The sequence below is a fragment of the Triticum aestivum genome, chromosome 5A, assembly GCF_018294505.1.
Source record: "Triticum aestivum cultivar Chinese Spring chromosome 5A, IWGSC CS RefSeq v2.1, whole genome shotgun sequence".
NCBI classification, from domain to species: Eukaryota; Viridiplantae; Streptophyta; class Magnoliopsida; order Poales; family Poaceae; genus Triticum; species Triticum aestivum.
Window position 1 is genome coordinate 676,463,683 of NC_057806.1, and position 17,119 is coordinate 676,480,801.

The 17,119-nt window shown below is 47.7% G+C and overlaps 1 protein-coding gene across 1 annotated transcript; it reads left to right on the forward strand.

Moving 5' to 3' along the window:
* The first annotated feature begins 15,590 nt into the window (after nt 1-15,590).
* On the forward strand, nt 15,591-16,893 carry LOC123108358 (zinc finger protein 4-like). The gene is made up of 2 exons (XM_044530166.1): nt 15,591-16,366; nt 16,526-16,893. Exon 1 carries the CDS (start codon nt 15,776-15,778, stop codon nt 16,340-16,342), a length of 567 nt encoding a protein of 188 aa, XP_044386101.1. The 5' UTR covers nt 15,591-15,775; the 3' UTR covers nt 16,343-16,366; nt 16,526-16,893.
* The last annotated feature ends 226 nt before the right edge of the window (nt 16,894-17,119 follow it).

Below are 17,119 nucleotides of genomic sequence, written 5' to 3' on the forward strand. Positions count from 1 at the left end.
GAGATCAACTCTCCCCAGGTCACCCATCACGTTGCAGTGGTGGAGGAACAATGCGGCAAGCCTTCATCTATCTTAAAGACTAGCTACGTCAGGATTCCCGATCCCTCCAAGCCGGATACCCACGGAGGGGAGGACGTCACTCAAGACCTAAACCTAGAGTCAGGCAGCGGGCTAGATTTATTGGAAAACATCCAAGAATCCAAACTTCCGAGTTCGGAAAGTCCTTGGCCCCGGAGTCTCGGATTGGGTGAGGATTCGGGTTCAATTCCACCCACCCACCCAAACATAAGCGATCTATCCCAAATTAGGCAAGAGCCCGAAGAAACAGTACACCATTACTGGGCCAGATTCCTCCTGGTCATGAACAGGATAAAGGACTGCCGCAAGGAAGACGCAATTTCATTCTTCTGCAATAATTGCACGGACAAGGGAATCCTCAACGCCATAAGTCACCGCGAAATTACACGCTTTGCCGAGTTGGTGTCCATAAGACGAAAGTACTGTGCGATGGAAAGCGCCTGGAAAACCGAAATAAAATTTTGGGATAATCTGGCCCTGAATACAAACCCAGTCCGAAATAAAATGGTGCATTATCACAATAAACCTAGGTTAACTATCAAAAAGCAAAAGCCCTCTACGGGGCAAGGAACCGTACTGGAGGCATGGCTCAATGGACCCTGCAAAATTCACAGTACAGCGGATGCAATACCAATGCACAGCCTTAGAGCATGTTGGATACTACGGCAGGTGGCCAAAAGTGGTGAGGATATACTCCTCCCAAATACCACAGAGCACCATCCCATGGACAACAATACGGTGTTAACGGTCTTTGAGACCTTCGCGTCAAATAATAGACGCAAGCGAACACTCCGCAGCATGGCCGAAATCTGCCACGTAGCAGAAATAAATCCTTGGAGTGACAAATCTATTACCTTCAATGCCAGTGACGAACCTAAATTCCGAATAGCCCAAGCACCAGCCGCACTGGTCCTCAGTCCAATCATGGACGGCTTTCGACTCACCAAGGTACTCATGGACGGCGGCAGCGGATTAAACCTCATCTATGAGGAAACTCTTCAAAAGATGGAAATAGACTGGAGCCGCATTGAGCAAAGTAGCACAACCTTTAGAGGAATCATCCCCAGTCGGGAAGCACGCTGTGCTGGGAAAATCACACTAGATGTGGTATTCGACACGCTGGATAATTACAGGTCCGAAGAAATTACATTCCAAGTGGCCCCTTCAGTAGCGGATACCATGCTCTATTAGGGCGGCAGGCGTTTACAATCTTCCAAGCCATACCCCATTACGGGTACATGAAGCTCAAAATGCCCGGGCCCAACGGAATCATCACTCTTGCTAGTGATCCGGACATAGCACTCCGTGCCGAAAATAAGACAGCCACACTGGCCCTCGAGGCACTATCCGAAGCCCTAGCGACCGAGGAACTAACTGCGCTGCGCTCCATGCTGAATAGGGACGACATGATACTCGATTAAAGATCCAAGTCCCCCTCCTTTAAACCGGCGGACGAAATAGTCAAATTCCAAGTCCATCCAATGGACCCTACAAAAACAGCTTCCATCAGGGCACAATTAAACCCTGATGTCAACGCTGCACTGCGAGAGTTCCTACGCGAGAACTAGGACATTTTTGCCTGGCACCCTTCAGACATGCCAGGAATCCCACGCAGGCTGGCCGAGCACAGCCTAAATATCCTAAAAGGATTCACGCCAGTCAAGCAGGCTCTTCGGCGTTTCTCCAAACCTAAGAGACAAGCCATGGGAGAGGAACTAGCCAAGCTATTGGAGGCCGGATTCATCAGAGACATAAAACATCCGGACTGGTTAGCAAACCTGGTGATGGTACCAAAGAAGGACAAATCCTGGCGCTTGTGCGTCGATTTTAAGGACCTTAACAAGGCCTGCCCAAAGGATCCCTTCCCCCTCCTCCGCATCGATCAAATCATCGACACTACTGCAGGACACGATTCATTGTGTTTCCTCGACGCATACTCCGGCTACCATCAAATTAAAATGGCAGAGCCAGACCAAGCCGCAACGGCATTCATCACACCATACTGCCCATTCTGCTTCAACACAATGCCCTTCGTTCTCAAAAACACCGGCACAACATATCAGCGCGATTCAGACATGTCTGGCAAACCAGATCGGCAAAACAGTGGAGGCATACGTAGATGACGTGGTCGTCAAAACCAAGCATGTCAAGTCTCTAGTAGACGACTTGAGGCTCACATTCGATAACCTCCGAACATATGACATCAAGCTCAATCCGGAAAAATGCATTTTCGGCGTACCAGCCGGAAAGCTCCTGGGATTCATTGTCCCTAGTAGAGGTATTGAAGCTAATCCGGCCAAAATCCGAGTGTTGTCATAGTTGGCTACCCCAACAGACCTAAAACAAATACAAAAATTGACCGGATGCATGGCGGCTCTAAGCCGCTTTATCTCCCACTTGGGAGAAAAGGCATTACCCCTTGATCGCCTCCTCCGGCGCACCGAACACTTCGAGTGGACGGATGCCGCCATGGCCGGACTCAATGAAATAAAAGCCATATTGGCAACAAACCCAGTCCTGGCCGCGCCAAACATTGGCGAACCAATGCTATTATACATTGCGACAACTCATCAAGTAGCAAGCGTAGTGCTCGTTGTCGAGCGAGAAGTGGACGGACACAAATTCCCCCTTCAAAAGACGGTTTACTATGTGTCCACTGTCCTTACTCCATGCGAATCATGGTACCCGCATTATCAAAAGATAGCGTACGCGGTATTTATGGCATTCCAGAAGCTGCGACACTACTTTCAAGAGTGTTCGATAACGGTAGCCTCAGAAGTACCACTTAACGATATTATAAACAACCGCGACGCGACGGGCCGGATTGCCAAATGGGCCATTGAGCTCCTCCCGTTCGACATAACTTACAAGCCACGGCGAGCTATTAAGTCGCAAGTTTTGGCTGACTTTGTCGCCGAGTGGACGGAAGCCGAACTCGCTAAGGAGTACGACACATATTCAAACTGGATCATGCACTTCGACGGCTCCAAAATGTTGGCTGGTCTGGGGGCTGGCGTCGTTTTGACGTCCCCAACAGGAGATACAGTTCAATACGTACTACAGATAATGTATACGGACTCCAACAACACAGCCGAATATGAGGCCCTTCTACATGGTCTCCGGATAGCAGTATCCATGGGCATTCAACGCCTAGAGGTGCGCGGGGATTCGAACCTCGCGATATCCCAAATAAATGGAGACTTTGATGCCAAGGATCCGAAAATGGCAGCTTATCGCAATGCCGTCCTAAAAATGTTAGCTCGGTTCGAGGGGCTCGAATTTCACCATGTGGCTCGGGAAAACAATCAGGCGGCGGATATCCTCGCCCGCATCGGTGCAAAACGCGACGCGGTCCCTCCCAACATATTTCTGGAAAGGCTCTTCAAGCCATCCGTAGCATGGGAAGGGGACACCGGTAACAACAGTCCGGACCCGGCCAAAATACCCGATACCGAACTCTCTGACACAATCGGAGGCTCCGCCACCAAAATAACACATTCAGCCCACGAAATAATGGCCACTATTACCCCGTGGACAGAACCATTCTTGGCCTACCTAACTAGACAGGAACTTCCGGAAGACCAAAATGAGGCACGCTGCATAGTGCGGCGATCCAAGGCCTACATGGTCCATGAGGGAGAATTGTACAAGAAAAGTCTTCAAACCTTTGTCAAGGTATGTGCTTTGTGAAAGTCCAATTAAGCGTCTTGATCTATCTCTATAGATCTTAATGCCCAATATGTAAGCAGCTTCACCGAGGTCTTTCATTGAAAAACTCTTATTCAAGTATCCTTTTATGCTATCCAGAAATTCTATATCATTTCTGATTAGCAATATGTCATCTACATATAATATCAGAAATGCTATAGAGCTCCCACTCACTTTCTTGTAAATACAGGCTTCTCCAAAAGTCTGTACAAAACCAAATGCTTTGATCACACTATCAAAGCGTTTATTCCAACTCCGAGAGGCTTGCACCAGTCCATAAATGGATCGCTGGAGCTTGCACACTTTGTTAGCTCCCTTTGGATCGACAAAACCTTCCGGCTGCATCATATACAACTCTTCTTGCAGAAATCCATTCAGGAATGCAGTTTTGACATCCATTTGCCAAATTTCATAATCATAAAATGCGGCAATTGCAAACATGATTCGGACAGACTTAAGCATCGCTACGGGTGAGAAGGTCTCATCGTAGTCAATCCCTTGAACTTGCTGAAAACCTTTTGCGACAAGTCGAGCTTTGTAGACAGTAACATTACCGTCAGCGTCAATCTTCTTCTTGAAGATCCATTTATTCTCAATTGCTTGCCGATCATTGGGCAAGTCAACCAAAGTCCATACTTTGTTCTCATACATGGATCCCATCTCAGATTTCATGGCTTCAAGCCATTTTGCGGAATCTGGGCTCACCATCGCTTCTTCATAGTTTGTAGGTTCATCATGATCTAGTAGCATGACTTCCAGAATAGGATTACTGTACCACTCTGGCGCGGATCTTACTCTGGTTGATCTACGAGGTTCAGTAGTATCTTGTTCTGAAGTTTCATGATCATTATCATTAGCTTCCTCACTAATTGGTGTAGTTGTCACAGAAACAGGTTTCTGTGATGTACTACTTTCCAATAAGGGAGCAGGTACAGTTACTCGTCAAGTTCTACTTTCCTCCCACTCACTTCTTTCGAGAGAAACTCCTTCTCTAGAAAGATTCTGAATTTAGCAACAAAAGTCTTGCCTTCGGATATGTGATAGAAGGTGTATCCAATAGTTTCCTTTGGATATCCTATGAAGACGTATTTCTCCGATTTGGGTTCGAGCTTATCAGGTTGAAGTTTTTTCACATAAGCATCGCAGCCCCAAACTTTCAGAAACGACAACTTTGGTTTCTTGCCAAACCACAGTTCGTATGGCGTCGTCTCAACGAATTTTGATGGTGCCCTATTTAACGTGAATGCGGCCGTCTCTAGAGCATATCCCCAAAATGATAGCGGTAAATCAGTAAGAGACATCATAGATAGCACCATATCTAGTAAAGTACGATTACGACGTTCGGACACACCATTACGCTGTGGTGTTCGAGGTGGCATGAGTTGCGAAACTATTCCACATTGTTTTAAATGTACACCAAACTCGTAACTCAAATATTCTCCTCCACGATCAGATCGTAGGAATTTTATTTTCTTGTTACGATGATTTTCAACTTCACTCTGAAATTCTTTGAACTTTTCAAATGTTTTGGACTTATGTTTCATTAAGTAGATATACCCATATATGCTTAAGTCATCTGTGAAGGTGAGAAAATAACGATATCTGCCATGAGCCTCAACATTCATCGGACCACATACATCTGTATGTATGATTTCCAATAAATCTGTTGCTCTCTCCATAGTACCGGAGAATGGTGTTTTTGTCATCTTACCCATAAGGCACGGTTCGCAAGTACCAAGTGATTCATAATCATGTGGTTCCAAAAGCCCATCAGTATGGAGTTTCTTCATGCGCTTTATACCGATATGACCCAAACGGCAGTGCCACAAATAAGTTGCACTATCATTATCAACTCTGCATCTTTTGGTTTCAACACTATGAATATGTGTGTCACTACTATCGAGATTTAATAAGAATAGACCACTCTTTAAGGGTGCATGACCATAAAAGATATTACTCATGTAAATAGAACAACCATTATTCTCTGATTTAAATGAATAACTGTCTCGCATCAAACAAGATCCAGATATAATGTTCATGCTTAACGCTGGCACCAAATAACAATTATTTAGGTCTAATACTAATCCCAAAGGTAGATGTAGAGGTAGCATGCCGACTGCGATCACATCGACTTTGGAACCATTTCCCACGCGCATCGTCACCTCGTCCTTAGCCAATCTTCGCTTAATCCGTAATCCCTGTTTCGAGTTGCAAATATTAGCAACAGAGCCAGTATCAAATACCCAGGTGCTACTGCGAGCATTAGTAAGGTACACATCAATAACATGTATATCACATATACCTTTGTTCACCTTGCCATCCTTCTTATCCGCCAAATACTTGGGGCAGTTCCGCTTCCAGTGACCAGTCTGCTTGCAGTAGAAGCACTCAGTTTCAGTCTTACGTCCAGGTTTGGGTTTCTTCTCTTGAGTAGCAACTTGCTTGCTGTTCTTTTTGAAGTTCCCCTTCTTCTTCCCTTTGCCCTTTTTCTTGAAACTAGTGGTCTTGTTGACCATCAACACTTGATGCTCCTTCTTGATTTCTACCTCCGCAACTTTCAGCATTGCGAAGAGCTCGGGAATAGTCTTATTCATTCCTTGCATATTATAGTTCATCACGAAGCTTTTGTAGCTTGGTGGCGGTGATTGGAGAATTCTGTCAATGACGCAATCATCTGGAAGATTAACTCCCAATTGAATCAAGTGATTATGATACCCAGACATTTTGAGTATATGCTCACTGACAGAACTGTTCTCCTCCATCTTGCAGCTATAGAACTTATTGGAGACTTCATATCTCTCAATCCGGGCATTTGCTTGAAATATTAACTTCAACTCCTAGAACATCTCATATGCTCCATGATGTTCAAAACGTCGTTGAAGTCCCGATTCTAAGCCGTAAAGCATGGCACACTGAACTATCGAGTAGTCATCAGCTTTGCTCTGCCAGACGTTCATAACATCTGGTGTTGCTCCAGCAGCAGGCCTGGCACCTAGCGGTGCTTCCAGGACGTAATTCTTCTGTGCAGCAATGAGGATAATCCTCAAGTTACGGACCTAGTCCGTGTAATTGCTACCATCATCTTTCAACTTTGCTTTCTCAAGGAACGCATTATAATTCAACGGAACAACAACACGGGCCATCTATCTACAATTAAACATATACAAGCAAGATACTATTAGGTACTAAGTTTCATGATAAATTTAGGTTCAATTAATCATATTACTTAAAGAACTCCCACTTAGATAGACATCCCTCTAATCCTCTAAGTGATTACGTGATCCAAATCAACTAAACCATGTCCGATCATCACGTGAGATGGAGTAGTTTCATTGGTGAACATCACTATGTTGATCATATCTACCATATGATTCACGCTCGACCTTTCGGTCTCCGTGTTCCGAGGCCATATCTGTATATGCTTGGCTCGTCAAGTATAACCTGAGTATTCCGCATGTGCAACTGTTTTGCACCCGTTGTATTTGAACGTGGAGCCTATCACACCCGATCATCACGTGGTGTCTCAGCACGAAGAACTTTCGCAACGGTGCATACTCACGGAGAACACTTCTTGATAATTAGTGAGAGATCATCTTATTATGCTACCATCAATCAAAGAAAGATAAGATGCATAAAAGATAAACATCACATGCAATCAATATAAGAGATATGATATGGCCATCATCATCTTGTGCTTGTGATCTCCATCTTCGAAGCACCGTCGTGATCACCATCGTCACCGGCGCGACACCTTGATCTCCATCGTAGTATCGTTGTCATCTCGCCAATCTTATGCTTCCACGACTATCGCTACCGCTTAGTGATAAAGTAAAGCATTACAGCGCGATTGCATTGCATACAATAAAGCGACAACCATATGGCTCCTGCCAGTTGCCGATAACTCGGTTACAAAACATGATCATCTCGTACAATAAAATTTAGCATCATGTCTTGACCATATCACATCACAACATGCCCTGCAAAAACAAGTTAGACGTCCTCTACTTTGTTGTTGCAAGTTTTACGTGGCTGCTACGGGCTTAAGCAAGAACCAATCTTACCTACGCATTAAAACCACAATGATAGTTTGTCAAGTTGGTGCTGTTTTAACCTAAGGACCGGGCGTAGCCACACCCGGTTCAACTAAAGTTGGGGAAACTGTCACCCGCTAGCCACCTTTGTGCAAAGCACGTCGGGGGAACCGGTCTCGCGTAAGCGTACGCGTAATGTCGGTCCGGGCCGCTTCATCCAACAATACCGCTGAACCAAAGTATGACATGCTGGTAAGCAGTAAGACTTATATCGCCCACAACTCACTTGTGTTCTACTCGTGCATATAACATCAACACATAAAACCTAGGCTTGGATGCCACGGTTGGGGAACGTAGTAATTTCAAAATTTTCCTACGCACACGCAAGATCATGGTGATGCATAGCAATGGGAGGGGAGAGTGTGATCTACGTACCCTTGTAGATCGACAGCGGAAGCATTAGTACAACGCGGTTGATGTAGTCGTACGTCTTCACGGCCCAACCGATCAAGCACCGAAACTACGGCACCTCCGAGTTCTAGCACACGTTCAGTTCGATGACGATCCCCGGACTCCGATCCAGCAAAGTGTCGGGGAAGAGTTTCGTCAGCACGACGGTGTGGTGACGATCTTGATGTACTATCGTCGCAGGGCTTCGCCTAAGCACCGCTACAATATTATCGAGGATTATGGTGGAAGGGGGCACCGCACACGGCTAAGAATATGATCACGTGGATCAACTTGTGTGTCTAGGGGTGCCCCCTGCCCCCGTATATAAAGGATCAAGGGGGGGTGCAGCCGGCCAGGAGGAGGGCGCGCCAGGAGGAGTCCTACTCCCACCGGGAGTAGGATTCCCCCCTTTCCTAGTTGGAATAGGATTCGGGAGGGGGAAAGAGGAGAGAGAGAGAAGGAAGGGGGGCGCCACCCCCCTCTCCTTGTCCTATTCGGACTAGGGGGGAGGGGCGCGCGGCCCAGCCCTGGCCACCTCTCCTCTCTTCCACTAAAGCCCACTAAGGCCCATATACCTCCCGGGGGGTTCCGGTAACCTCCCGGTACTCCGGTAAAATCCTGATTTCACCCGGAACACTTCCGATATCCAAATATAGGCTTCCAATATATCAATCTTTATTTCTCGACCATTTTGAGACTCCTCATCATGTCCGTGATCACATCCGGAACTCTGAACAAATCTTCGGTACATCAAAATGCATAAACTCACAATATAACTGTCATCGAAACCTTAAGCGTGCGGACCCTACGGGTTCGAGAACAATGTAGACATGACCGAGACACGTCTCCGGTCAATAACCAATAGCGGAACCTGGATGCTCATATTGGTTCCCACATATTCTACGAAGATCTTTATCGGTCAGACCGCATAACAACATACGTTGTTCCCTTTGTCATCGGTATGTTACTTGCCCGAGATTCTATCGTCGGTATCTCAATACCTAGTTCAATCTGGTTACCGGCAAGTCTCTTTACTCGTTTCATAATACATCATCTCACAACTAACTCATTAGTTGCAATGCTTGCAAGGCTTATGTGATGTGCATTACCGAGAGGGCCCAGAGATACCTCTTCGACAATCGGAGTGACAAATCCTAATCTCGAAATATGCCAACCCAACATGTACCTTTGGAGACACCTGTAGAGCTCCTTTATAATAACCCAGTTACGTTGTGACGTTTGGTAGCACACAAAGTATTCCTCCGGTAAACGGGAGTTGCATAATCTCATAGTCATAGGAACATGTATAAGTCATGAAGAAAGCAATAGCAACATACTAAACGATCGGGTGCTAAGCTAATGGAATGGGTCATGTCAATCACATCATTCTCCTAATGATGTGATCCCATTAATCAAATGACAACACATGTCTATGGTTAGGAAACATAACCATCTTTGATTAACGTGCTAGTCAAGTAGAGGCATACTAGTGACGTTTGGTTTGTCTATGTATTCACACAAGTATTATGTTTCCGGATAATACAATTCTAGCATGAATAATAAACATTTATCATGATATAAGGAAATAAAATAATAACATTATTATTGCCTCTAGGGCATATTTCCTTCACGGACTCGCCATGAGGTCTGTCGTGGATCATCTATGGACGGAAAGGCCAAAGCCGAACAGCTATTTTAGCTTGGTGCGGCAGTTCCTTGGTGCGGTGCCACGCATTAATGCGATGAAGAGGTCGGCGTGCATAAAAGGCTCGCGGATGGCCCTTGCCCGTGTCAAAACATACTGGGCGGAGATGGATGCCACCACTGTCGCGGCGCAGGGTTCGGCCATAGGCCAAGTGGCTGTCGAGCACTATTTTGAAGAAGTTCTTGAGGGCGCTCGTTCGATAGAGGCCCAGTGCTCGAAGAATGTTATGTTTGAGTGATATGTATTCCTATTGTAAAAACAACATTTTATTGAATTTATCAAGGCTGTATTTATACTTTTGCCCGAAAGTATTGTGATGCCTCATGTGCGGCCGTTTATGTATACATGTATGTAACCTGAAAGATTGCAGTCGTCGGCTTCAGCCCCCACGCATATAATGCGAGGGTGTTCGCAGAAGACGCGTATTCAAACTTAATCCAACGTCTTGGTCCTATTAAGGTGGTGATAGCGCAGCGAACTAGGCAACTGGACTATAATGCTTTAACACTTTCACTTAGCCATAGGAGTTTGACAGTGGGGCTACTATATAGCCCCTGGTGGCTCCACACTCATCCGGATTCGGGGTGCGTACATGCCTGGCCGGGAAACGGCCCTTCGTTAATGCAGAGGAATCCCAAAGATTCCAATAGGTCATCGAGTGGTTGACCAGTCTCACGCTATATCATGACAGTCAGTTTTCGGCTTTCTCTACTGAGGTGCTCGTCCGGATGAACCAGGGCACAATCGCAGTAGTTCTCTTGGTGCCGCCTTAGCCGATAGAGCGGAACGTAAGGGAGCAAAACACAGGAGCCGGGCAAACCCAACATTTGACCAAAGACATGATTCGGAGCTGATGCATATAGGGCCAAACTCGCGACGCCGAACACTCCCTAAGGTATTCGGTCTTTATGGTGTAAACTGGGTCTAAACATTACCCTTTGTAATAAGCCCCTGGTGCCAGGTACATGCATTATTCTGGCATGGCCACATGCCAAGACATCAGCATCGTTCTCGATTGTACTGAGAAACCGAGGGATGTAAATCAACAAGAGACAGTAAAAAAGGTTTATGCAGGGTCTTAATCTACGAAGAATCCTTGGAACGGGTCCCTGCTGCACGTCTGCGCCCGTGTCTCCGTTGTGCCGTATCCTGGACGGGTGTAGCACAATGGTCATCTGAAAAAGAGAGGAACTTAATTGCTATGCAAAAGTTAAGTTATACTAAATAAACAATATATAGTTGAAATTGAGTAAAGGTGAGCCTTATTGCCACTTTTGCGCGCGCGTTGAGCCCCTTGTATTGTAATAGCGGTATAGCCGTCAAACCTGTATTAATTACGTGTAGCTGCGCCGGACTCATCTAACCGCGTCTGTGGTCTTAACGACCTGTCAAATGCTTGAGTTGGTGAGGCCGTGTAGTGTGCGGTGGCCAAGGCGGCCGCACCGTCTCCGGCACGCAAGGAGCGCTCAATATTTCCATTTACTGTAATGATGTCACATGGACCGGGCATCTTGAGCTTCAGGGAAGCGTAATGTTGTATTGCGTTAAAGCGAGCGAAAGCTTCGCGTTCGAGTAGTGCTTGATAGCCACTTTGGAACGGAGCAACGTGGAAAGTTAAATTTTCGTTGCGGAAGTTATTGGGGAAGCCAAATATAACCTCTAGTAGCAGGGAGCCTCTGCAACGAGCCTCCGGGCATGGCGTTACTCCTATAAAGGTAGCATTGCTGCGGCAAATGTTTGTTGGGTCTATCCCCATTTTGCGGACTGTGTCCTGATATATCATATTTAAACTGCTGCCGCTGTCCATCAGGACTCGTGTGAAGTGGTATCCGTCAATTATTGGATCTAATACCAAGGCGGCCCATCCTGCACGCCGGATACTTGCCGAGTAATTCCGATGGTCGAAGGTGATCGGTTGGGACGACTAGTGGCGGAGCTCTGTGGTGATAGGCCCTGGGGCATGTTTCTCTGAAGGTGCCGCTTTGTTTCTCCCTTTTATCACGTGTAACACGTTGACTGTTTTGACTTCCGGTGGGAATTTCTTCTGTTCCCCTGTGCTTTGCTTGCGAGGCTCGTCCTCTTCTTCACTTGGTGTATCCTGCCCCTTGTGTTCGGCGTTGAGCTTGCCGGACTATTTGAAGACCCAACATTCTCTATGGGTATGATTTGCAGGTTTATCAGGGGTGCTATGGATCTGACATATTTGGTTCAGAATTTTGTTTAGGCTGGACAGTTCGTCTCTGTTGCCTTTGGAGGGCGGCTTCTGCTGGCCAGGCCGAGAGCTTCCAAATCCGGTGTTTACCGCCGTGCTCTTCGGGCTGTCTTCTTTATTCTGTCGCTTATTATTGTTGCGTCGTGATTTCCCGTTTCCATCCCTGACATCGGATGTACTTGGGTCGCTGGTGCTGCATCAGGCTAACCAGCTGTCCTCGCCCACGCAAAAACGGGTCATGAGGCTTGTTAATGCTGCCATTGTTCTCGGCTTTTCTTGACAGAGGTGTCTGGCAAGCCATTCGTCTCGAACACTATGCTTGAAAGCTGCTAAGGCTTCAGCGTCCGGACAGTCGACTATTTGGTTCTTTTTAGTGAGGAACATGTTCCAATGTTTTTGGGCTGACTCACCGGGCTGTTGAGTTATATGACTTAAATCGTCTGCATCCGGTGGTCGGACATATGTCCCTTGAAAATTTGCCCGAAAGGCGTCTTCGAGCTCTTGCCAGCTTCCGATGGAGTTTTCAGGGAGGCTTTTGAGCCAGTGCCAAGCTGGCCCTTTGAGCTTGAGGGGTAAGTACTTGATGGCGTGGAGATCATCTCCTCGAGCCATATGGATATGGAGGATGTAGTCCTCAATCCAGACCCCAGGTCTGTTGTTCCGTCGTACGCCTCTATGTTTACGGGTTTGAATCCCTCTAGAAATTCATGATCCAGCACCTCATCGGTGAAACATAGAGGGTGTGCGGCACCCCTGTATTTGGGTGTACCGTGGTGTTCGGATGTTTGTTGTGTTGCATTGTATGTTGGAGCGCGCTTGCATGGTCCATAGATGTATCTGGTTGCGCCGTCCTTTTGATGCGAGCCCTTACGCGGATCACGTACTGGTTTATGTGCGGCGTCGTTTGCCGCTTTATGTTGGCTATGAGGTCGTCTATCCGACCGGATGGCCTTTTTATTTTTTAATTGTGGAGGATCTAAGGCCTCCTCATCAAATTCAGGTAGCAACTTTCGCTTCGGATAGCTCTTGGTGTGGCGATTAATGTCGTACTTCGCTACAGTGTTGAGTACTTCACTCCATTTGATTTTGAGTGTGTCTTGTGCAGCCCTGAGCCTTTGCTTCTGTTTTTTCAGGCTCCTCGTCGTGGCAACAAGCCTTTGGTGGGCGTTATGTTGCTCCTGGCGCCTGTCCGGTGTGGTGTCGTCCGGACTATTATCTTCGACGGAGTCGGGTTGTTCGGTTTGATTCCCCATGTTGCCTTGGTCGGACGATGGTTCACCATGCTCTATCGCTGGGTCTATATGATCGTTATTTCTACCGAGGCGGGATTTGGAGCGGCGTTTACGCCACCGCTTTGACTGCTTCTCGAGGGAACAACCCTTCGCTGTGTCCTTCCGTTCCTCATTGTTGTTTTCTTTGGGTGTGTCCACCATGTATATGTCATGTGATGGAGTGGGCGTCCAGTGCTCTGCGGGAAGTGGTTCCTATTCGTCTCCTGCATCGTCGTCCATACCGTCGATGTCTTCGGAGTCGAAGTCAAGCATGTCGGTTAAGTCATCGACAGTGGCTACTAAGTGGGTGATGGGTGGGCGGCGAATTTCTTCGTCATCCGCATCCCAATCCTGTCGGACATAGTTCGGCCAGGACTCTCCTGACAAGGAGAGAGAGCTTAATGAGTTCATTATGTCGCCGAAGGGCGAGTGCCGAAAAATATCCGTGGAGGTAAACTCCATGATCGGCGCCCAATCGGATTTGACAGGAACGGGCGCAGGCGGTTCGGAGTCCGTGGCCGGAGAAGGATCCGGCAGTTTGGCAACACGGCTCTCGTGAAGGTTAAGGACGATATTCGGCTCGATCGCCGCTGAGGATACGACCTCCGTGGCGGGGTCCATCCACCCATCCATGGATGGCGCAACTGGCTCCGAATTTATGGTCGGAGCGGCTGCCGGTGTGATTTCTTGAACACTGTCCGATGGTAGAGCTAAATCGTACTCATCGTTACCGCGTGGCGCACAAGGTAGGGGCTCGAATCCGTCGAAGAATCAAGTCTTCGCGGATATCGGCCGTGTAGTTTAAACTTCCAAACCTGACCTGGTGGCCAGGGGCGTAGCTTTCGACTGCTCCAGATGGCCAAGCGAGTTGGCCCGCAGTGTGAATCAGCCGAACACAAAGATCTGTCCGGGGAGAAAAGTCTCACCCTGGGATGCATCGCTATCGATGATAGTAGGAGCCATCAAGCCTTACGGCGACGACACAGAGGAACTCTCAATGAAAGCACCAATGTCGGTGTCAAAACTGGCGAATCTCGGGTAGGGGGTCCCGAACTATGCGTCTAAGGCGGATGGTAGCAGGAGGCAGGGGACACGATGTTTTACCCAGGTTCGGGCCCTCTTGATGGAGGTAAAACCCTACGTCCTGCTTGATTTATTCTAGATGATATGAGTATTACAAGAGTTGATCTACCACGAGATCGGAGAGACTAAACCCTAGAAGCTAGCCTATGGTATGATTGTATGTTACCCTACGGACTAAAACCCTCCGGTTTATATAGACACCGGAAGGGGTTAGGGTTACACAAGGTCGGTTACAAAGGAGGAGATATCCATGTCCGTACTGCCTAGCTTGCCTTCCACGCCAAGTAGAGTCCCATCCGGACACGAGACAAAGTCTTCAATCTTGTATCTTCATAGTCCAACAGTCCGGTCAAAGGATATAGTCCGGCTGTTCGGAGACCCCCTAATCCAGGACTCCCTCAACGACTGCGGCCCCAGGATGCTGGTCCTTAGGCACGTGCACGAAGACTCCTCGGCTGTCATCGACAAGGTCAGGCCGGGTCCGGTATGGGAGCGTTAACAACGGCGTGTCGACGGCTTTCTGGCGGTGGCAATGTCGTTCGTTGGTCCATGGACCTTGATGTAATCTTTATTATATTTGAGGTGCTTTGTACTTCCAATGAATCTTTATAATAGATCTAATCCTTTTCGCAAAAAAAGGACTGGGGACAAAACTTCATACGATTACAAGGGAAATGAAATAAACCCACATAACAAAATTCAAAAATATGATGAAGGCTAAATGCCATAGCCATTGTACGGCGCTGTCAAATGTCCAGAAATTCGAAGGAAGGCGGAAAAAAATTGAGTCACCTGGAAAATTCACCACGAATCACAGCGCGAGATTGGGCTGCCAATAAATTGGAGTGAAAGCAAATTGTAATTAGTTGGCAGCAAAATAGAATTCCTTATTCCTGTATTTATACCTGTTGAAACCCATCTCATTCTAAGCTCGTACGAGTCCATAGCTTGTTTCAACACTCGTCTTTCCCATTAGTTGAAATTATTTGGCAGAAAATAGAATTATTTATTTCTGTGTTTTTTTAGTGTTTATTCCTATATTTATACCTGTTGAAACCCATCTCATTATAAGGTAGTAGGTCGAGTCCATAGCTTGTTTCACGCTCCTCTTTCCCATTGTAGAGGCGCCGCCGTTACCATTTCTAGCTATCATCAGTTCTCTCGCCAATATCCTTGTGTTGTGTTGTTGTGCTCCTGACACTGCAACAGCGGCTACCTGAGCTCAACTGTTACCTTGATGGAGAAGACCACGTCGTCGTGGTTCCATGTGCAAGCGGCAGCGGCGGCGGCCTCGCCGGATCTGTCGCTGACGATGTCCCCAGCGGACAGCAGCCAAGACCGGAACGAGGAGGTGGCACCGACGGCGCGCGTGGACGGCAGGACGGTGCGGCTGTTCCAGTGCCTCTTCTGCGACAAGACGTTCCTCAAGTCGCAGGCGCTCGGCGGCCACCAGAACGCCCACCGCAAGGACCGCCTCGCCGGCTTCCTCTGCGACCCCTACAACAAGGACAGCCCATTCGGGGGCGCCGCCGTCGAGGGGACTTCCACCGGGACGACCTGCGATTCAAGCGCCGGCCGGTCCATGTGCACTTCCGTGGTCTCGCACGGTGGTGGCGTGGAGGCGGCGCCAGCCTCCCATGCCTGCAAGCCAGAGAGGTGGGGGCGAGCCGGTGGCGCTCCACGCTTGGCGGAGCACACGCTGCTCCAGGACCCGTTCCCTGGCCGCGACGGCGTGGCGGGCTGGTCAAGGGCCTCCGATGCAAGTGGCGCCGGCGAGGCTCTGGACCTGGAGCTGCGCCTCTAGCCAGGCTGCTCTCATATTGCGCAGGTGATTTCATTTTGAGACAATACCTTTTTCCCAATCGTCGCAGCGCAAGTTCTTGTATCGACCGTGTCCTCGTGGGGAGAAGATTTCCATTTGAAAAATTAGAGACGCGATGCGGCCGGTTTAGACTCAGATTTCTTACGAATAACGATGCTGTTGCAGTGTCCTAATTAAAGCAAGACTTGAGGAGTTTCCGTCTGGAAGCTGCAGATGCTGCTTAGTAATCCGAGGCCTTGGCTATTTTGTATGAATAGCCAGTTAATCCAAGGAAGACTTGAGGAGTCCGGACGCTGAAGATGGCGAGACGACATGAATATGCATGGGTATGCCTGCAGCTACGCAAGGATTGCAAACTCAAAAAGAATTCGGATTGTTGGAAGAAAACTGTCTTTAGGTTGTCTTTCTGTACCGTAATAAGCAGTAGATGAATACTGCTTTATTGGTCGTTTCCACCCCTACTAATTTTATCGTAATGAACTATGTTATGGCGGCTTGTTAATGGAAATCAACGGGTCGGTGGACTACTAATTTTGCCAGTGAACTATGGTATGCGTCGTGCGCAGGACGGACGATGGACCAAACAAGCAAACTCTCTGTTGCTTAATTTGGGCAAAAGTAGTTTCATGTTTCAGCAAGTGAGAGGTTACCACATGCGTCATGCGTGACAAGCTGGCCAGTTGTTCTCCGTATCTCTTTCTCCACCCATGTGATTCCACGAGTGTACTACAGTAATAGTATGTTTATATGGGCCAAAAA

Bases quoted from the DNA above. Each gene is read 5' to 3' on its own strand.
- LOC123108358 (XM_044530166.1), top strand. From the start codon at position 15,776: ATGGAGAAGACCACGTCGTCGTGGTTCCATGTGCAAGCGGCAGCGGCG.